Source organism: Sipha flava, unplaced genomic scaffold (assembly GCF_003268045.1).
Source record: "Sipha flava isolate LNK unplaced genomic scaffold, YSA_version1 333_pilon_pilon, whole genome shotgun sequence".
In the NCBI taxonomy this organism is placed as follows: domain Eukaryota; kingdom Metazoa; phylum Arthropoda; class Insecta; order Hemiptera; family Aphididae; genus Sipha; species Sipha flava.
Genome location: NW_020273024.1, coordinates 583,612 through 607,202, shown reverse-complemented (window position 1 = coordinate 607,202; position 23,591 = coordinate 583,612). Strand labels below are relative to the sequence as shown.

Genomic DNA, 23,591 nt, shown 5'->3' with positions numbered 1-23,591 from the left:
AAAAAAAAAACAATATAGTGTCTCACAATTTGTATAAAAAACATGCATAGTATTTTTCTGAAAATCTGAAACAGTATTATTCCATGTTATATTTTATTATATTAAAATATTTCGGTAAAATCACAATTATAATAATGTTAAGACTTTGGTACTTGTTTGTCATCGTCTAGCCAGAACACCGTATAGAATTTATCTCCCCGCCACTGATGAACTGGCGGGGCAAAAACAAACAAGTACCAAAACTAAAAAATTACAAGACCAAAAATGAGCTTTAAGTTTCGAAGTATTTAAAACTATGCCATATCACGTAAGTTGATTACATAGTTGTCGAGTAATTAATTTATTTAATTCATCTGGGAAGATTCCAATAATTATGTAGTGTCTATATTACTATACATATATAAACTATATGAACCAATAATTCGGTAATGCATTTTCACGTATGATTTATAAGGCGTACTATGATTTTTTGACGGGTTAACATATTACGAATAAACATATATCGTTCATCGATTACTTTAGACATTTTACCTACCATTGAAATATTTAATCGTTTCCCGAAATGATTTTGAAAGATTTTTCATTAAATGGTGTTGGAAATCAAACGTAAATATAACACGTTCTATCAGTAATTTAAACCCATCATGTTCCTATTGTTAAATAACCGAACGAGAGCGAATATACCATTGTTTAAAACTCAATATGTATTTTAGTTACACAGTGTCTAGTCAATGCATAATAATGTAAATTGTTTGTACAGCGTGTGTTTGAGCTTGATTTTAGAATAAAGTTAATTCGGTAAAACACTCGTGTCCGACACCTGTTATCAATTTTTTTTTTCAAATTTATCAATTCATTTTACGATACGAGGAAAATAATAATTATATTCCAATTTTATAAAAGTATTTGATATAATAGCTATATCCGTTCAACTCCAGGGCATAGTAGTTTTAATCAACGTGCTAATTTCTTCCGTATTATGTTAATGTTTAAAATTGATTTATTTGTTTATATCATAATAATTATGTTATAAACAAATAAATTATTATATTCATTATTGGAAGAATTATTCTTCCAATAATGAATATAAATGGTATAACCCGATATGACAGGAAAGGAAGTAGAACTTGTGTGAGTTATTATAGGAGTAGATCGGTGTTGTTGAGATATGATTTGAGTGAGAAAATTAATTGGATTGATTTAGATTTCTTCTTGTTTAAGTTTAAGGTATTCGGAGTTGATAAGGTCTAAGAAAAGATCAGTGAAACAGAGTAGTCTTGAAAGCTAAATAAAATAGCATTTACTCGATTTGTCATAAAGCTTCGGATGTCGATAAACATGACATTTATGATTATTGCAATAATAGTATAATATTGAAAGAAGTGAAATAATCACAATATTGATGAACAGATACTGAAAACTTTTCGACACACGCACAGAATTTATATTTTGGTTTTGTAATTGAGTTGCACTGGAGTAATGGAATCGGCTAAGCCTGTGTGCATACACTGAAGACTTTTCTTTATTTTTAATAATAAAAAAAACTCACTTCAGTTAATATTGAGAGGTCATTTTCAGTATATAAAAACTTATTGGCAGACAACCGTCGATCGGTTGTAAAAATTCTAAAACTTAAAAGAAATACTATTCGTTCAGTGCAATTCAATTCAAATATGTAATTTAATTTTTGATTTTAATTTATTTTTATTTTTTGTAGTGTAAAATAAATAAAATTTCATTTTTTACTCATTTTTTAATAATAATTTGAATTTATTTAATAAGTGATGTATTTTTTGATATTTTTTAGGCATTTTTTTGATTTTCTTGCCCTTATTATTACATATTACAGAGTTCGCTTTGATACGGCTTCAACTAGTACAGTGTAGAACCATCGTTTTATCATCGGTAAAACTATCATCGTGTTGATTAAAAACATTATTTAAACAGGGTTTTACTATTGTTTTTGCTCCTATGGAGTGGCCAGATTATACGGTAGAAATTTGTTTTGTATAATTATTGATAGTAGTATAAAACAATTTTTTAAAAAAAAACCACTTACAAGGGGAATAGGTGAAAATAGTTGGCCGATAGACGATGTAGAAGAAAATGGGTAAAAATATATATTTTTCCAATGACTAGATCAGTATCCATTTGTCTGTGAGGTGCGAGAACATTGATCTTCTATAGATCTTATAAAGTATTTATAAAGACTAAAATACATTTTCTACATTCGATTGATTTGCGTTATGGCTAAGACAGAAGAGTATTTCAATGGCCAATGCTAATATTGACAGTACATCTATTGAAAGTGACGTTGTGTGAAACAGAACTTGTCACTTGTAGACCGTTTTGATAACTACTTTTATTATACAAAAGTAACATAAAGTTTTCAAATAATTTTATGCTCGGGTATTTTGGTGGTGCAAAATTAAATGACTTTTGTTGCGAAAATTCGTATCTCAGATCTAATTTGCTTCGGTGAAAAGTTGAATGAATCTAATTTTTTCTTACAACTCACACATTTACTTTAAGATGTACGCATGTACATGTCTTTTCACATCGAAATATCTACAAATCCGGAATATTTGGATTTCCGAGTAATTATATTAAAGTCAACTAATTAATTTATTATTTGATTATATTTTCTAACCGTCTAAACTTTTATTAAGTACTGCTTATAAATAAATTATTACAATAAATGAACAATTGACATACATGAGTTTTTTTTTTTTTAATAATTCTTTTTAAAGTGTCTTGAGCATTATGGACTTTAAATTACAAAAATGTATGACATCAAAAAATATTTTTTTAATAACAACTTTTAGGTCGGTGAAAATAAGCATTGTGATTTATTAAGTATTCGGGCAAATATTCTGTTTTATTGTCTAATTTCTTGTGAAAAGAAAAATGGTGTGCGAAAATATGGTTAATAATGACACAGGAATATGATATCATTTAACGAGACGGGTGTTCAGGAGATTTGTTTTTATACTTAAAATGTATATGTGGAGCATGTGAAAGAATATAGTAGTTAGAAGGAATATAGTAAAATATTTTTCGATAAATTGCCTTATTTACTTTTTCAAAATGTACACAGCCGATGCCGTATATTTACTTCATTATCATTTTAAAATATTGTAGTAATATATATACCTAAGTATATATTTACCTATATATTATTTTAAATTAAAATGACAATTTGTTTATCTCTTTCAGTTGAAAAAAAAATATGGTTTTTCTAAACTTTTTCTAAATTGTATAGTTAACTTTTAATTTTATCTTATATTAATTTAATGAGAAGTTTGCCGTTGCCTAAGTTTGCGAAAATTTGAACTGGCTTACACCCCAGAATATTTGATTTATTATTATTTATTTAATTATCTATTTATCTATTTTGTTTTTAAAATGTTGGATGAGTGTACTAATTTTTACTTAAAATTTATATTTTTATAATATTTACCTATTTATTTTTAGTTGAAATTTTAATGCAACGATTTTCACATTGTCAAATTTCAAAATTTGTTTTGTTAAATATATTTGTATGATATTTTCAGAGAATTTAAATTTTTTCTATTTACCGATATAATTTTTTTAGATATATTATTAGAGGTTTGTATCAACATTTTTGTGTCTATTTGTATTTTTTTTTTTTAAATTTTTAAAAAGAAATATATGTCCGGGTGACGTGCACAAAAACACGAATTAAATGTTTAGTGGAAGACTCTCACACGTATTTGTTGTTCGTACACTACTACTGCTCATATCTGCCCATGTGTGACAAATTTCTTCATTTAAACACGTCAGTTTTCATCGTTTAAAATCAAAATTCGACAGAAATATTGTATTTTGTCTATACACCTGTTTCACTGTGTATGTGCCGTTTAAGTTACAAATGGTAAGTTATAATAGGTACCAGAATAGTATATTATCAGAGATTATATTGTGGACGCATTGGGCTATAAAAAAAAAATACGATATAATTAGGGGATCGTACTCAGGCGATGCCCATAAAGACTGCTATAAATTCAATAAAAATATTTGATGAATAAATCATTAAAAATATTTTGTTAAGAATTATAATATACTCCACTACTTACTCAATTTTTTTGATCAGTATTTTCCCTCGATGTATTTTCGCATAGATACTATTAATTAGATATTAAAAGGAGAAAAATATTTATCATCGATTATAGTAATCCTATTTTTTCAATTCTTGACCCATTATTGTGATAGTATATAAATAATTATTGCGAATAGTTATGAAACATTATACTGAAAATCGAATATAAAATATATTTTTAAAAATAATTCGTTAGTTTTGGATTTTACTATTTATTATGTACGCATACACATTAACGAGAATGTTTTAGTGTTTTTTAATATACGTTGAAATATTTTTAGAAATATTAAATAATTTTGAATGTTTATTTCAGCCGTCCAGCGATAATACATGTTAATACAACATGGCTAGTTATTTTGCTCGCACAATCAATTGGCACGCCGTGGATGTCCTATAAAATGGAGTTATGTAAATTTAATTTTTATGAACAATTATAGTACAAACATCAATATTTTAACTCTCCGGAGACTACTTAAGTTTATTTTATTTTACCTAAAACATCGCATGAGTAATATAATGCGAGTATAAACCCATCATGATAACCTACTGAATTTAATAAGCTCAATTAAAATCAACCCTCATGAGAGATAAGCATTTTATTTTTTATTTAACCCGATAGCAAAATTTAACATTACAAAATAGAAGTAATCGCTTTGGTACCCAATGAACAGTACGTTGTACGTGGATTACGTAACGCTTGTGTATTGTAGTTTTATAATTTTAAAAATGACCATTCACAAATGGTTGCGAATGTTTTGTGAAAAAACTACTTCACATTGTATGCAATATTTGGTTATGAAGCATAGATCACCCGCAGAAAAGTCAGTTAAGTATTAAACTATAAACTATCATAATCTATAAGCTTCAACAAGATTTATAAATTTATTTTTTGTGCATTCAAAACACATTTGCTAAAAGATAAATATTATGTACAATGTATATACGTATGTAGGATATATGTTAATATAGGTTTAAAAAAATATTAAAAATATACGTTTGAAACGGGAAAAATCTAAAACTAATGAACATGTTGAATACGATTTCTAAGACTAAAATTCATGTAAGCCCTTTTATGAGTGTATATTAAATTTACTTGTGGGGTAAATAAGGATAGTTATCGATTATTTCTTATAAACATTACTATCTGTTAATCCCCCCCGCGAAGCAATAATTAATTGGGAGTATAGCCGTTTCTAAAGTTTATTTTTTATTGATTACAAGCTAAAATGTACGTTTTACAACACGAACACTTTAAAATATTTGAGCGCTGGATTGTTTTTGTTCAAAGTGTTTTGTCAAATAAAGGTCATGATTATTAAAATAACATGGTCGAAATCTGCGTTTACTGAAAACGTTCCGAAAACAGTGAAAAACCGCAAAGGTTTTCACTACTGACCCACGGATACATTAAATCGATTGCTTTAGGAATTAACCATTGGGGTTTTTTTTTTTTAGAAATTATATACATTATTTTGAACAACTTTTTGTGTCTTTTGTAGATTTTATAACCTGTGCATTTACGCAACACGCATTTATATGTCTACCCACGTTGTACGTATATACTGATTTAATGTACAGTTTATGAACTGATATAATGGTTACAAATATATTGTATCTACATTTATGTTAATACACATATTTAAATTTTACTATACATGGATTAAAAAAATAACACTGGTTAAATACCACTTTTTTCAAGACATTATTAGCTAACAGAGCTAACATTATTATCTATGGAATTATTCTTTATGCGTGCCTACAATACCCATTGATTGTAGAATATTTTATATAACTCAAACAAAATTATATTTATGATATTATATAAGGGCTTTACAATTGTTACAACTACTTGGATTATCAAAATCAATTACATTCAATAGCACAGTCGATTTGTGTTATAATTATTATTACACAAATCGACACCACTTTATAGTATAATGTATTGTTGTGTTATCGATGAAAATTAATCAGATTTTATGTTAGATTATTAAATTGTAATAGTCTACATACATTTTAAAAAGTGTATTAATATAATACTAAAAATATAATTAATTATTGGAGAAAACAGTTAAAAATTACATACAATTTCTAAGATATACCTTAAAATGTTGAAAAATTTCCTAAAAAATAAATTATGCATAGGACAATTAAGTATATAAATTCCTTGAAATTTAAATACATTCTTAGCTAAAAAATCATCGCCTTAAAAATATAAAAAAATCCATTAATATACGGATTTATAATTAATTGTCTTATCATATTTTGAAACGTTTACGTTTTAAAGTGAAAAATAACTAGATAGGTAAGAATATATGTAACAATTCGCTTCATTTAGTATACAAATTATTGAAATAATAAAATTAATTTTCATATGGTAAAACAAAATATAACATGTTATTAGTGTTGGATCTAAGGAATTTTTTCATCCTGGCTAATAAATATCCAATGTTCTTACATAATTTACACACGGATGTAACGGATGTTAATATGCTATTAACTTTTTTTATTTTTCATAAGTTTAAGAGCGGCTTCGTACAAACTGCGCCTGAAAAAACTATGCCCACTTCTCCTCTCCTCCTAGATCCGGCACTACATGTTATTATTGATTAATAATACGCACGTATAAATTATATACTATAAAGTATGCCTATAAATTACAATAGTTTTAATGAAAAGGCTAATGAAATTAGTATTAACTGAAATTTAATTTATATTAATTGCATTGACTGTGACATTTGGTGTGTGAATTTAATTAAAATTTAATAACGATATATAGATACTTAATTTTTACCGACCAACTGATGCATTTGTATTTTGATTTATAATAATATAAAATCAAAAAAGGATTAATTTGATTGCAGTTGGTCCATAGGTTTTCAAAATTTTCAGAATGTAAATTTTTACTATCATTCATGTGTGAATGCATACTAATTTTTTTTAGTTTAATTCTTAATGAATATATTAATATTTCAATTGTGGGTTTGTTTTATCCAAAGCATTAGTTAAACATAAAGAGATTTGTTTACATTTCTTACTTAAAAGCTCGATACATTTGATAACATTTATTGACATAAAACATGAAACAATTGGATCGAAAAAGTTGACAGACATAAAAAGTAACGAAAAAAATAACGATTTAATGAGACAGACTGAAATATAAAAATAATGCAGCCCAACGTGTAAAATGTTTAGAGAAAATGCGAAACTACCTGCAAAGGAGACAATGCAGAGATTGTTGATTAAGTGGTTTACTTTAAAATGATTTTCGAATACTATATTATATACTAGGGATCGACAACTGGCGGACCGTGGTCTGGATTCAGACCGCGGAAGGCAATACTCTGGACGCTGTCATCTTTTATTTTCATACTCCTAATATTGTAATTTTTAATACAAATTAATTGTAATAACCAAATAATTATTTTTATTTTTATACTGCTATTTTTAAAATATAAAGATTTGAAAAAGATTTTTTTCACTGGACCTCATAGATTTATTATTTTAATCATTAGGACTCCGATGTAAATTACTTGCTGACCTCTGTGTTATACTATATATATATACATAAGCGAAAACTTTCAAATTCTTTATTTTTTTACAGATTGTTTTGGACACTCGTCTTTCTCTGTATGGCAGGACTTGCGTTCTTCATAATAAATTATGTCATAAAAAACTTTTGGGTTGACAATCCAACTGTGATGTTTAATGACAACACGGAAACTGCGATTCTGGAAATACCTTTTCCGACGATCATGGTATGCTCGACAAATCAAATTCGAAAATGGGTTTGGAACCGTAATAAGAACACCAATAGTTCATACTGGTAAGTCCAACGATTTCATTATTTACAATATTAATAAACGTAAATGAAATAGGAATAAATAAATATATTTGGTTCTGTAAGGTATTAATTATATGTAAAAGGATTCAAGAATATAGCATATGAATATTTGTATCGAACATTTACGTTTTAATCACTCTACGTTGAATCGTACGAAATTAACAATAGACATTTTATCAGTATGTTACTGGAAAAGGGTTGAGTATAGGCAGAGGCGTATTTTCAAATTTCTTGTGTTTGGAGATTAAATTTTTCTAAAAAAAATTAGTGATTTTATAATATTATAAAAATACATATCATTTATGAACTATTTATTTTATTAAATAAATAAAAGCCTAGCCTGGAGTATTATTATTTTTGTAAATTACAACCGTTTTCGAATTAAAAATTCCTCGTCAGCTATATACAAAGCCAATAAAATCACGACTAAAAAATGAATTAAATAGTATTATTAAATAATTATAGTCGATGAATGACAATTTTTACTGTGTAAAATATTATTTATTTATACAAAATTATAATTTAGTTTGATATTTCAACTACTATGTGCATTTGACAAAATCTTGACAGATTCCTGTAGACCGTTGTGTTGCTATTAATGATGGGTGATAATTTTTTTTTGAGTGTCCATATCGTTTCCGATTTTTTCGATATTATATCTCATTGAGTAATACATGATTGCGTACGTTCGTTATTAGCGTTACCTTTTAAGCTACACGATGCTGTACAATTCCAACTGATTTTCAACTACACAATTACGTACGAAGTTATAATCGTTGATGCCAATTTTCATACCGGTATTGGTGTATACCACATGCCTGTATGAGTGAACTTGAAAAAGTTAATAAATACTTTTTTTTATGAATTATTATAGAACTGTTATATTTATTGTTTATGTTTATGTGAATTGTTTATTTCTATTGTTTTTGTTTATGGTTTTTTTTTTTTTTGTTGATATTTTTGATTTTTGATTTTTTGTTGTTGATCTCTAAATTTGTTTACTATTATTAGTGAAATTACTATATTTGACAACGTTGTATACAATTTTATATGTAATCGTGTTTGTTTACTTTTCTTACCCACCTTTTTGTTACCCATTTACAAACATACGCAATCGTGTTTTACCCATCTCATTATCGTAAATCGTACTACAGCAATATCATATTGAATATATCGAAAAAAAAAACATTTTAAATATTACCTAGTAATAAACTTAACGAAAATGTTAAAACTTTGATTTTCTTGATTGCTGAGTAATAGAAAATCCGCCAAATGGTTAATTTGACCTTGAACTTGAACTAAAATGTTGGCATAAAATGTCTATGCTTAATTTTTTTTGCATCAAATTATGTTATTTGAAAAGCCAAATTATGCACATGATGTTTTGAATCTTGATGAGAACAATTTAAGATAATTATGAAAATTAATAGTTAGTTGAATTTTGAATTAATTCAAAAATTTTTTTTGCTTAACTAAATGTATATAAAAAAAAACTAATTACGAATAGACAAATAAATATTATCATAATATAAATTTTATACAAGATTAAAACTATTTTTATTAAAAATAGGTGTTCATATATTTAATGTTTTTAATCTTGATCTTAATCTTCAATAACTGTATCCTAGAAAATAAATTCATAACTATTTCACTATTGTTTTCAATAAAAAATAAAAAAATATGTAGATTTCTTACCAAAGTATGATCAGATGTTCTATTGAATTTATAATGCGAGTTTAAAAAGATAAAATTTTTAACTCAATACACAGATAGTCCACTTTTTTTTATTGAAACTTTATTGCCAGCCTCACTTAATAGACGTTCATATGGGTCTCTAGTAGCAATTAGTGAGATGTATTTTTCACTTACTGAAACTTCTGTGCATAAATTTGAATTTTTTTCTGCCATTTTAGTGGATTTTCGGCACGATGGAATTTTGTATATACAATACAATAACATTTATCATATCTTATAGCTAAGACATATAAATACAATTTTAATTCTGATATTTCGATATATCATACAATATAAAGCAACAATGATATAAAAATCCTGTAACGATATTGACATCGTATCAAATTATTAATATGTTGTTCATCACTATAAGGGGTTCAGTATAGATAATAATATTAGGCTTGCATGTTAGCAGCACATATATGTGTGCAGTAAATGATCATTAAGCAGGTGTCACATCGGTACTTGGCCGAATCACTAAAACAAGTTGCTAAATCGAGTACTAAATTGCGCCTAGTGTGTGTCAAAACATAATATAGTAAAATTGATTATTGTTCATTTTAGTGATGAGCTTTGTAGAAATGTAGCACCAAAGTCAATATATAGGACGACATTATCTGAATTATTGGAGATTCTTTGTTGCTTACAGCAAACAGGGCATGTTCGTCCGATATTTTGTTACCTTTAATTTCTGAGTGACCAGATATCCTCAGGATAATTTTTTTTTTTTTTATCGGGAACAGTGGTGTTGAATTTGGTGAATTTAATTATTGTTATTATTTGTGGTTAGTATTCGTAAACAAGGTGTACGACGCAGTTATTAACTATTGTTATAAAAATATATTCATATTTTTATTTGTTCCGTCTGTTATGTACTGCGTTACGTATCTACGTCCTCGCATGTACCGCGTTTCTCTGGACATCAGTCACTCAGGTTAATTGCTCGTTGGGCTGATGATCAAACTATGTATTATATTACGTTTACTTCTATAACAACCTTTTGAAATATTTCGACCATTTCCGAGACCTTTGTCTATGTTATAGTTTATAGGAATTCTATCTAAAATACCTAATTTTGCTGGTTTAAGTTATTCATCCCATCACGTTTTCATTTTAAATGCTTGATTTTCAAGATTTGATTTAACCTTTTTAGATTTTATATGGAATTCGCAATATTCGGTTGAATTGCGTAGGTATTAGATTTATTTGATTTATTTTAAATAAGAAAAAATTTTTTTTAAAAATATAATAATACTTCAGGTTTATTTACTTATTAATTTACGACTATTAACCATTTAATTATCTTAAAGTTTTACTATTTTATAATTTATTTCGGAGTTACTAAATTTACTGTGTCGTGTACGATAAAATGACCGTTGATTACAATATTGGTACATTTCATAAATGCTTTTTGCATTGCCACACTTATAAAATAGTGTTTAATTTTATTTCAAGTTGACATAATTCCTTTATACGAGGTACTCGGTATTCTATGGATTATCTAGTCATTGTATAAACGTTACATTTCCAGTTTATTTTTGGCATGGGTAAGCTGGATTCAGACACTTTTCCAGTAACGCATAATATACATATAAGCATACATATTCTATACGAATATTTCAAGCACAATGATTGTACATTTCATAATTCGATGAAATATTCATCATTCACTCAGAAAAGTATTATTTATAACAAACATAGCACTCGATGACTTGAATTTTGTAATCTCACCCGAGCGTTAATTGTATAACGCATTAGTACTTCTTGACCGTGTTTAATTTCTGATCATGTATACATTGTAAGCATACATACTCATCATAAATATTTCATTGAGGTAATATTAAAACAAAATCGGTTAAGATTAATTCGTAAAATATAATACGTGCATTTTTGAATACTTATTAACTTTATGAACTTTTTTTTTTAAGGAAACATTTAGAACAGTATCGGTCTTTAATCTGTGGTGCATATAACTATGTTCCTAGCACGGGAAATGTATCATTCGAGTACCTCGATCAGGATTTGATTGAGAGCATTGTGCACGTGAGTTTTAATTTTAGTTTAACATAATGTGTTGTATTTACCCAACACACGTGCACCATAATTAATCCGACGTATAGTTATAATATTGTCTTTGTTCAGCGTTTCGATTGATACAATGATATGGTATATATTTTGAAAATAAAATTGAATTCACCGCGAAACCCACTTAAGTTCGACTTCATCACTTTTTCAGCTTTGCCTTAAATTCAACTAGTACTTTTTCAAAATGCTTTAATTTAAAATATTGAAATGTTTTTGTTTAACATTGAAAGATTTTAAAGTCTAAAATTTTAAACTCTATTTTGATGAACAAATTTGACCGTGAATCAAAATGTGCTTCAAAAACCCTTATTGTATTACTTTACTATATATTAGATATAAGTCGCATTAGTTTAGTACGTCGGAAAAATATCATTGTGTCTAAATTACTGTGTTGTACGGGCCACAATCAGTAAATTACCTTTATTGAAAGATGTTTATTTGATTTCTAAAATTAATCTAGGACTGTGCAGCTAGCTGTTCAGAAATATTTCAAACACATTTGTTATGGCAAAATAATACATTTGAAGGAGTTTGTAATTATGTTCAACCCGTGATGAGCGTGTTGGGAATATGTTATAAAATAAATATGATTCCAGTACAACAGATACTCCACGATGAATATTATCAGAAGTAAAATCATCAAATATTTTTTACGATTTAATTATATAAATATGAATGATGAATAAATTAATGAATTACATTTTCTTGAAAACATTTCAAGATATGTTAGTTCATTATTTGTATGTAACAAGTTAGCTGCTAATTCGATGTTAATTTTTTTTTTAATGATGTGCATTACTATATAAGTATATTATGTAACGATTTGAAATTAGCTAAGGAATATTTTTCAATAATATATGCATTTATGAATAAACAATAGTGTTTAATAAAAATCTATAAATATCATAATAGTTTTCTTTGATCCTTCATAATATACCTAAGATAGAATATCGGTTTTATCATTAATTTTTTTAGCTCTTACCAATAACTCAAATTATTTCCTTGGAATCGTAATCTCACTACTTACACTCTTCTATGTTATATTCTCATAGAAATGTAATTCCTTAATTCTTGAGCATGTTATTGTACTATTTAATTCGTGTTTCATAATATCCTAATGACGAGTTATTTTTTTTCTTCTAGATATTTGAAATTTTTTTCGAAAAGTAATTCGTACATTGATTCCGAAAAGACATTATGGAATTTAGACGATGGGTACTCAAGTTATTCGGATACAGATTTACTCATTGATGTCGTTCCTTCTCGGACTAGCGGTGTCAGTTACTATCATCGTCTCAGATTAAACTTGCATACAAATACAGATGAATTTTTGCGCTGTCCTCAACTTGATCTAAGAGATGGTTATTTTTCAGTATGTATTCAATAGATTTTATGTGATGATATTACAATATGAAATATCGAACTTGTTTCGTTATAAAGAAATAATAATATTTGAAATGTATCAATATTACATTATTTGAATACAATTAAAACGTTTTTCTTTGATTTCAATATATTTTTCTATGATTGAACTTTTTTTTAAAACTGTTTCGTTTACGTTATTATTTGATATCAAATAGTTATTAAAATAAACTGTAGTCTGTAAAATATTTAGATCGCATTACAAATAAAAATATTTAAATTTCAAAAACATTAACGATATCTTGCCCGGATCAAACGTTTGTTATAAATATGGTTTTTGATTGCTCATTTGTTTATGGTTAATAGAGGATTAGAAAAAAAATTGTACAAAAAAATATTGTGATTCGAGTTTATATTGATTGGTTTTCATTAGAACTTAAATAAAATATATTATTTATGACAATTTATTGTAATACGTACAGATAAATAATTTGATGTACACACACACACACACATCTTTGTTGGATTTTTAGATCGCATTATCCAATCCATCTGAGTTTTATTCGACCATAACTTACTTATTGATTGCATCAGACACATATACAAAAGTACAAATCACACCATTGGTAAGAAAGATAAGTCCGGATTTAGTGTTGCGTTCTCCAGAAGTTCGTAAATGTTATATGCACAACGAGAGGAAGCTATCCATATTCAAACTGTACACCGAATCCAACTGTAATAACGAATGTTTGATTAATATGACGATTACAATGTGCAGCTGCGTTACATTCAACATGGCTTGTATGTTTATGTTTAACGTGTTCCTTTTGATTCTTAATACAGTTTTTACTTAATTTTTTTATTTTTTTATATTCAATCAGTTTTAATGACAGCAGACGTGAAAATATGTGGTACTCCGAAGACAGATTGCATCATAAGAGCTATACGTAATATCTATAATGGATTTTAAATATAAACAGCATATATTAAATTAGCAATATTAATCTTACATATTCACGTTTTTTGTCGAAAAAATCATAATATAAATTGCACCGGCCAAAGTTTCGTCCATTGGTTGTATAACTGTCTCCCCGTCAATCTAAATTAGAAAACATATTAGTTTTAGAAAATAAATAGTATATAAAAGGTAAAACAAAAAGAATAATTGAATATAATTCTAAATTTAAGAATATAATTTTCGACATATTCATTTGATGTAAATTTACATTTTTGGTTCAAATCGATATTAAATTAAAAAATTACGATTTCGTAAGTATAAAATTAGTATATTTTGGTAAAGGTATAATTTTCATACATTTTTATCAAGCACAAACTTCGTTTGTAATTTTTTTATTTGATATCGTTATAAATAGTGTTTGCATATTGTGGGACCAAAAAATGAAAAATATTCATACAAATATGTACGAAAAAATTGTAAAATATGCAAAAAAAAATATTAGAAATTCCAAAAAAAAAAAATACTTCTGATGTTGTTAATATATAATAATATATATATATATATAAACATTTTTAACAGAAACTGGTTAGCATTTTGATATTATATTAAACTGAAGATATAATTAAAAAATATATTTTTAAGTATTTTTTAATTTAAATACAAAAGAAATACCTGTTTTTTAATATTCATTAGATTATTATATTGAATCACCAATACTTAATAAAAATTTTAAATTTCAAATGATCAACGATTATTCGATAGAAGATTTTTAAGTCGGAAAAAATATCTTTAAACTTCAGGTTAGAAGTTTAACCCTATACAGATTAAGAAATAAGAAAATTAATTTTTTTTAGTAAGTTATTAAATATGCATAATGTGCATATGAAAATCAATAAAATATGTACTATTTTCCTAAAATTGATCAAATATGCAAAGTATGCATTTTTAATTCTTGATTTTTAAATTCACCTTTGTATAACTTAGATTTCTAGCTTGGTCTGCTATAAATTAAAAGAATATAGAAAAATATGTAACTCCTATAACTTCTGAGGCCTAGTTATAATGATCATACGAATGGTAAAATAAATTAAGCAATAATAATTATTCTTTAATTAGACTATTATTAAGCTAATAACCACTGAGAAATAATGTGTGCAGTAAATATTTTTTTTTGTTTTTACCGGATATAAGAAAAATTGCAGAACTATTAACGTGAAACCAATTACTATTAGATTATCCAACATGCACAACAGTTTAAAAGCGATTTTTGCTTGAATTTTACTAGCTGTAATAGAAAGTCTTTGAAATAACATATCTTGCGTTAATTCGTATGTTTATTGACTTATATTTCCAATTTTATAAGCTAAAATAAATTCGAGATGATCTCATTGGACGGTATAAAAAATATAAAAGAACGTAACCATTATTTAGATTTACATTAAACGGTTATTACTGTGTAGTTAAAATTTCTTAGAATGAAGTTCATGCATTAAAATATTTTATACATGAGTTAAATAGAAATTTAAATAATCATATGTGTTTCCATATAGAAATAACGAACACGGAAAAAATGCAAATGAGGTGCAACTGTTTGCCTACATGTTCTGATATCGATTATGAAATATTACAAACATCTAATTTTGAAAGTTGGGATTATTTAAAAACAACTCAATTGGTCAAGAACAAGTAAATGATTAAATAAAGCAAATTTTAATGTGTGCTTGTGCTTATGAATTATAATAAACTAAATAAACTAAATAAAATATAATAAACTAATTACTCGTATAATAAACTACAATGGTTGGATTTAGAAGATACTCCGAGAGGATTTCTTAAATGGCATAAAATTAATTATTTTACTCTTAATACTTTTTTAATAGCAATATTACAGATTTGTATCATTGTATTTTATTTTCAATGATTGTTTAACTTTACCTATATATACAAAAACAATCACAAACTAAATTATTATACTTATTATATCTATAAAACCGTAAGCTAAATTATTTAAAATGTAAATAATATATCAATTTTACTTATGCTTAATTGATAAAAAACGGGACCGTTAAAATACAAAATCTTAGTCAGGCAGAGGAACCTACATAAACATACATATTTCTTAAAGTAATACCCTCACTTTTCGGTCAATTTATGTGTAATATTATAATTTATTTACTCAAAATAATAAACATTTTAGTTTATAAAAAAAATAATCAATTTTATTGCAATTTAAATTTTGAAATTTACTTTTATCTACACATAATTTAAAAAGACAAATAATAAAATTAAAATAATTATTATGTATATTATAATACTAATCACTTACATATTCATTTAAAATATTGAGTTATTTTTTATTTTAAACACATGTATATATACTTATAATAATTAATAAATCGCGATGTGGTAATTCACGAGTCCATTCGGATTAACCAGTGTTCAGATTAACGTGACCTCACTGTATTTATGTTATGCAATGGTTATAATTGATAGCTTACAATAATATTTTACAAATAAATATTGTATTACATTTTATTATTGGTGTCTAATTATTTATTTTTATTTTTTTTAGTTCAAGAGGGGCTTCGGTTGAATTTGTTTTTAAAAATCCATATTTCACGGCTTATAGATCGGCATCGATTTTTAACACTGATTCTTTAATTAGTAAGTTATACAATACTAGGTGTATTACTGGGAGATATTATGACATTTTTAGTTTTTCTAAAACATAGTTGTAAGTTCGTAATTTATTTTTATAAATTTTTTCTTAAAAAAGTCATAAAAATTAATTTATTTGTAATACATGCATTAATTAAAATTAATACTCCATTACAGAACGGATGAAAAAATTACCTTAACATATTGAAACTCTGACAATAATTTTCTTAATATTCTAAAGTTTTATATATTTATATTAAATATTTATACAGTATCACATCGCATGCTAAACTACGGTCCTCATCCCTTGTATTATTTTAATCATGAGGATGATTTTATGATCATTGTGCACTTGTGTTGTTCACTTGAATATTAGAATCAATTACATATCTATTCAAAAGTATTTTTTTTTTTTACACAATCTATACAGTTAGGTATGATAAGCACAAGTGAGAATAAGTGAATTATAGTGGTTTAGGGATTTTGTTGGAGAAGCCACCCACTGGCGATACTCCAATATTTATTTATTAAGGCTTAGCCAAGAAGAAGATTACGACACCATTTCTTTTTCAGACTTTTGGAAGGATTTCCAGACATTAGATCAATTACATTTTTGGTTAGTTAGTTTGGATGGTTAGAAAATGAGCTGTGGTATTTGTTTTCAAAAAACAAAAGCAAATTAGAATCTATAATTTTTTATTTAATTTCATATTTAATATTTTTTTTATTGTTCATAAGTAAAAAGTTATCTTTTCAATGTACCTACTTATTTCTTTTTAAACTTTTAGTTGATAGTTTATTTATTTACAGTGTTAAGAAATATTTATGATAAATTGTAATACTTAAAATGTTATAGAATTATTGAATTTTATATATTATATTATGTTCACAATATGAAATTCCCCCCTCCCTAATAATTACTCTGGATCCGCGCCTGTTCCTTGCACTGTTTATAGTTTTAGGAATATACGGAGGGCGTAGTACAAAACGTAGAAAAATGCTATTGTGATTAGACGTAAAATTGTATTTTGAAAATTTGAATTTTTTTATTTAATATTTGTTTTTTTTTGATTCTCGAATTTGGACACCATATGTCTAAACTACTTTTTTAGGGATTTGTATAGGTTTAATTTATTGTGGAGTAAGAGTTTTAATCTTCAGTTTAAAAATAGTTGAAGGTACGGATTAGGAACTTAACCTTATGTTTAGCGGAATGAATTTAATAGCTCTAAGTCACTTTTTATCAAAGTGTAACCAAGGTGTTTTATACCTAGTGAGGTAGGAATTGTAATATTGAAGATAAATCGAGGAAAAATGCCTTGTTTTAATTTAAATGTGATATGACTGAATTTACTTTCGTTTATTTTTATTTTCCACTTTTTACACTAAGTTTCAATTTAAGAGGGATGTGTTGAAGTGCGTTTGATACGATAGTTGGGTGTTCATTAACAGAGATAACTTCTTTATTATCAACGTATTCTGTAACGAAGATGTTAAACAAAGAAGTCAGCTGATATGATATAAATCTATTAAAAAGAAGAAGAGTTGATATTGTGCCTTGGGGAACTCTGGTTTGTACTTTTGAATGAACAGAGAGATGGGAACGATAACAGAACAGCGAAATGACGATCATTGAGAGAAAATTTAAAGAGTAAATAAAAAAAAGGTTTGAAGTAGAATTTTCTTTATTTTATATAATAATAATAAATATTAATTATATTAGTTATATAAAAATAAATCACCCAATAGTGATAACAAGTCGATGTACTGTATCATAAGATTAAACTTATTTTTTTGACGTTTTTTTTCCTTTTCATTTTTTACCGCATTTATTTCATTCTTGGTATTAACTATTGAAAGTGCGTTGTGTTTTCGTCCAGTTCCTTAAGGATTTCCATTTTTGGCCATCTTTTTTTGCTGTGGCTACGGTTAATGAGTACACAATTGTTGTCTCCGTTATCACTTCGGTGATTTCACATTATCAATAATACACTTATTTACCGCCTTACTTGGGCTCTTGGAGACTTAATACTGGTTACTGAACTACTTTAACTTCTGTTTTCTAGCTATATATACAACTTATTTTGCATTACTGTTAAGCTAGTAGTATTCTACTGCGCCATGCCTAATACAAATAAACCAGCCACTTGTAGCACTAAATTACTGGCTGTCGGTTCTCCAAAAGTTGCCTCTTCATCTGGTAGCAGCTCTTCTTACAATGAGGACATCATGACCGCATTATTAGCTCTTTGAAATGAATTTTCTGATTCTTTCAAAAAAACAGTCACAATTTAAAGAACTCAAGAATGACATAGTAAAACTGCCCTCTCTACTCGCTGAACTCAAAGCTAAAAATAACATTCTTAAGGACGAAATTGATTTTCGTAAAGATAAAGTTATGAGGCTTGAATCCTTGGATTCGCCTGCCTCTTATTCCTTTGTTGTAACTCAAGTATTCCAGGAATACTTTGTTTTTTTTTTTATTAACTGAAACTTGGTTGACCGATTCTTCCGCTGATTGTGAACTTGTTTTAACCAATTATAATATTTATAGATATGATAGATGTTCTAACATTAGTAATTGTCTAAGGGGTGGCGGAGTACTCAGTGGTATACGAAAAGATTTATTTTCCAAATTAATTGTTGTTCGTGAAATTAACGTTACACACTTATTAGTATTGTTCTCAGTTAGGCCATCTAAGTTCATAATTAATGCTGCCTATTTCCCTCCTCTGAGTCCACCTATTTTATACGAAAATTTTATGTACATCTTTTAAACTGTTTATCAAGATCTTCTTGAACACACATTCTTACTCTGTGGATATTACAACTTACCTGATATTTCTTGGTCTAATGATTCACATAGCCTTACCTCATCTTCTCCTATTCGAGTATTTTGTGTTTAGAATCTCTTACCTTCAATGGGTTCTATCAAAAGAATTCTATTTTAAACTTTAAGGGTTGCATTCTTGATCTTATTTGTTGTTCTGTTCTTGTTTATGAATCTCTTGAACTACTTGTTCCACCTGATTCTTATCGCCCTCCTCTTAATATTTCATTTCCTAATATCTGTACCCCTACAGTGTTTAATAACTCACATTCTTTTCATAACTTCAAAAAGGGTAATTACAATTGTATCATATCATTTTTGTCTTCCTACGATTGGGTCTCTACTCTATCTAACCTTGACTTAAATACCACGATTAATACCTTCACTGATGCATTTCATAAATTAATCCTGATGTTCATCCCTCTGACCCACTTATATCAATCCAGTTTTCCTCACTGGGGATCCAAAAATCTCAAAACTTTAATTTTCCGTAAAAATAAAGCTCATTCAAAACTTAAATCCACATTCGACCCTGTCGATTATATAGCCCTTTTCCTGCTTCACGCAAAATATAAATACATATCCAAAAAATGTCATAAAACCTTTGCTGAGCAGTCTGAAAAATTCCTTATTCTTGAATCCCAAAAAATGTTGGGACTTTGTACGCAGGAATCGTGTTCATAACGCTGTTCCAAACATAGTTTCTTTAAATGGTGTCAACAGTTCTTGTAAGGAGAAAACTGCAAATTTGTTTGCTAAACATTTTTGTTCAGTTTACTCTACTAAATTAATTAATTCTGATTTCCAGCCTTTAAATATACCATTTTTCGACTTACCTAACAATTGTTACTTCACCCCTAATGATGGCCTCCTCAAGCTTAATAGTCTAAAATATGTTTTTTCCAAAGGACCCGATGGAATACCCCTTTGGTCGTTATTTCGGAGATCTCTTGAGTACTTTTCCGGATATGTGGAAAATCGGATCTATTACATCCATTTTAAAATCAGGTAGCCCCTCGTTAGTCAACAATTACAGACCTATTTCAATTCTTGGAAATATTTCTAAAATTTTTGAGTTCTTAGTTTTTGATTCAATTCAGCCTTATTCGATAAACTTAATTTTAGCCAACGAACAACATGGTTTTCGCTCAGGCAGATCTACGGTTATTTGTAACCTCTACTTTTCCAATTACACACTTGGTTCTTTTAAAGTAGGATCACAAGTTTATGTCATCTATACCGACTTTGCTAAGGCGTTTGATTCAGTAAATCATGAGATTCTTATTTCTATACTTCGTGCTATAGGATTTGGTGATCCTATCCTATCTTGGTTCAGTTCATTTTTATTTAATATATCGCAATGGGTCAATATGTTCAATACAAAATCTTATACATTTCTATCTACCTCTGGTGTCCCTCAAGGTGGAAATCTATCCCAACTTCTTTTCTCTCTATTTATTAATAATGCTCGCTCTTCCCTCAAGCATAGCCAATTTCTCTGTTTTGCGAATGATATGAAGATTTTCCTAAAAATTTGCTCTATCGATGATTGCTTCAGGACGATCTTAATAGCTTCTCTGCATGGGCTGATACTCTCGGTCATACATTAAATATTAATAAAAGCCGGTCAATGATATTGACGAGAAGTTGCTCTCCTATTACATTTTCTTACACTTTGAATTAATTCCTATTGATTCTAGTATTTGTGATCTTGGCTTTACTTTTACTATCTCTATCTGTCCTTGTGCTCACATTGATAAAATTACTTGCACAGCTTTAAAGGTATTAGGTTTTGTTAAAAGAATATCTAGTGATTTTAAATTCACCATCTACTGTGCACTTGTATGACCAATCCTTGAATATGGCTCAGTTGTTTGGGATCTTCAAACAGCGGATGCCTGTTTACAACTCGAACGGATTCAATGTAAATTCCTATATTTTATGAAACATACTATGAATGTAGACTGTGCTCCTCATGATTATTCTCCCCTTCTTTGTCTTCTTAACTTATCCTTCTTAGCGGACCGTCACCGTTCTTATAATCTTATTTTTCTTAATAAGCTCTTATCAGGATCTTTCGAATCGCCTTCCCTTCTTGCTAAAATTAACTTTAATGTTCCTGTTAGGTGCACCCACAACTCACACACTTTTTATATTCCACATTGCCCTACTAATTATTTAAAAAACGAGCCAATTAAGATGAAATTAGCTAATGAGGATTCATCATTTCTTCAATAGAATTATGTTACTATATTACCTGTTTCTATCTTTTGTTTGTTTTTGTTATTTATTAAACTTGTTTCTATTTTCTACACTTAAAATAGGTATATATCTTGTATTATTTTGTCAATACACCATAATTGTAACCTGGGCTCATGCCCGTTTATCTTTAATGAATAAATAGATAAATAAAGGAGACTGTTGTGTCACATTCTTATAACAATCAATCTTAATGCACTAATTGTACAACACACAAACAGACAATATTATTTTATATTGTTTGCCATAATGTTGAGATTTCACGTGCACACGACCTACCACAAGTCCAATATGGATTTAAATATTAAACTGATATTAATATCTGGGTTTTCGTTATTTTGTTACAGGTTTCGTTGGATCAGTATTTAGTTTGTTCTTAGGATTGAATTTAATTAGCATTTTTGAAATATTGTACGTCATAATTAAAATTGTTAGCAGCTTCGTCATGCATATGTTCGATATCTAATCATATTCTGTTTCGGATGAACGCGTACACACGTAACGTACCTATCTATAGCAGAATATGAGTTTATAATATTTATATCTAGTGTATTAATTATATTATTCTATACGTTTAAATCAAATTATACTCGATGAGATTGCTTTGAATTCACAACATCGCAAGAAAATTAACGGGCTAATTATTGAATATCGTAGGTTGATAGTAAAATTTATTTTCTTAGCCAATCTATTAACAACTGCATAATTCAAATATACTCGTAAGTATATTGCTAATGATTTTTATCGTTCCTTTATTATTGTGTAACAATATATTTACGCATTGTAATCAATTGAAAAACAATTTTAAAATAAAAAAAAATATCTCAGTTATGCAATCAATTAAATATGTCAATCTCAATACGAATGCGTGAACTTCCCGTTGTAATGTCGAAGAAGATTTTTGTTGTATAATTTATCGTGTGATGAAAATAATTAAAAAGTATCGTTATAAAACTAGTATATTATCAGCATTATCACGTTCGTCGCCATCGGTCCTCGTATGTAATGACTATGGATAAACTAGGCCTATTATTAAGTACAACTGTCTAGGTACTTACGTTTAGTAAATAATATTAATAACTAATGTTTTAAATTAAGACGTAAATAATTTAATATTAATTAATATATATAAAACTTCATGAAACAAATTTAAGCAAATAGATAATATTATAATAAATAATTTATAAATAAATAATAATCTAAAATATTATAATAAATAGATTATGTAATAATAAATTATTTATAAATAAATATTAATCTAAGAAACTATAATAAATAGATAAACAAAATAATGAACGAAAAAGACATCTTATTTATAATTTTTAATTATTTTTTTATAATTTAATAGTGGTCTTGCATTCACGTGATGCCCACCTACACTCAAAAATGTATTTAGCACAACAATTCTTGATTTTGGTATAAAAATCGATAAAGTCATGAAAAAGGGATTTCATTACATACATAAAGGAATTTTTATTCGTATATATGATAATTGTTTACGATTTTATATTGTACAATTGTAACTTGTAACGTTCAATCAAAATGATGGTATCAGTGTGTGAGTTCTATTTTCACAACCGGATGCCAAGAACACATAAAGGTTTCCCGGCACACCACTACTTATCCAACAACTAGATAAGTCACACGCGATGGGCACTACTTTTATTCTGTGGTACTACAGAGTTCAATGATCAATCAAAAGATCACGAAGCTAATCAATAAAATTATAAATACATTTTCAAAT

At 27.2% G+C, this 23,591-nt stretch overlaps 1 protein-coding gene across 1 annotated transcript; it reads left to right on the top strand.

Moving 5' to 3' along the window:
- Positions 1-4,789: 4,789 nt before the first annotated feature.
- LOC112687155 (pickpocket protein 28-like) lies at positions 4,790-22,543 on the top strand. The gene is made up of 10 exons (XM_025559728.1): positions 4,790-4,941; positions 7,722-7,943; positions 11,624-11,738; positions 12,241-12,410; positions 12,924-13,152; positions 13,676-13,943; positions 14,024-14,089; positions 15,651-15,786; positions 16,673-16,764; positions 22,195-22,543. Exons 1-10 carry the CDS (start codon positions 4,847-4,849, stop codon positions 22,311-22,313), a joined length of 1,512 nt encoding a protein of 503 aa, XP_025415513.1. The 5' UTR covers positions 4,790-4,846; the 3' UTR covers positions 22,314-22,543.
- Positions 22,544-23,591: the final 1,048 nt, after the last annotated feature.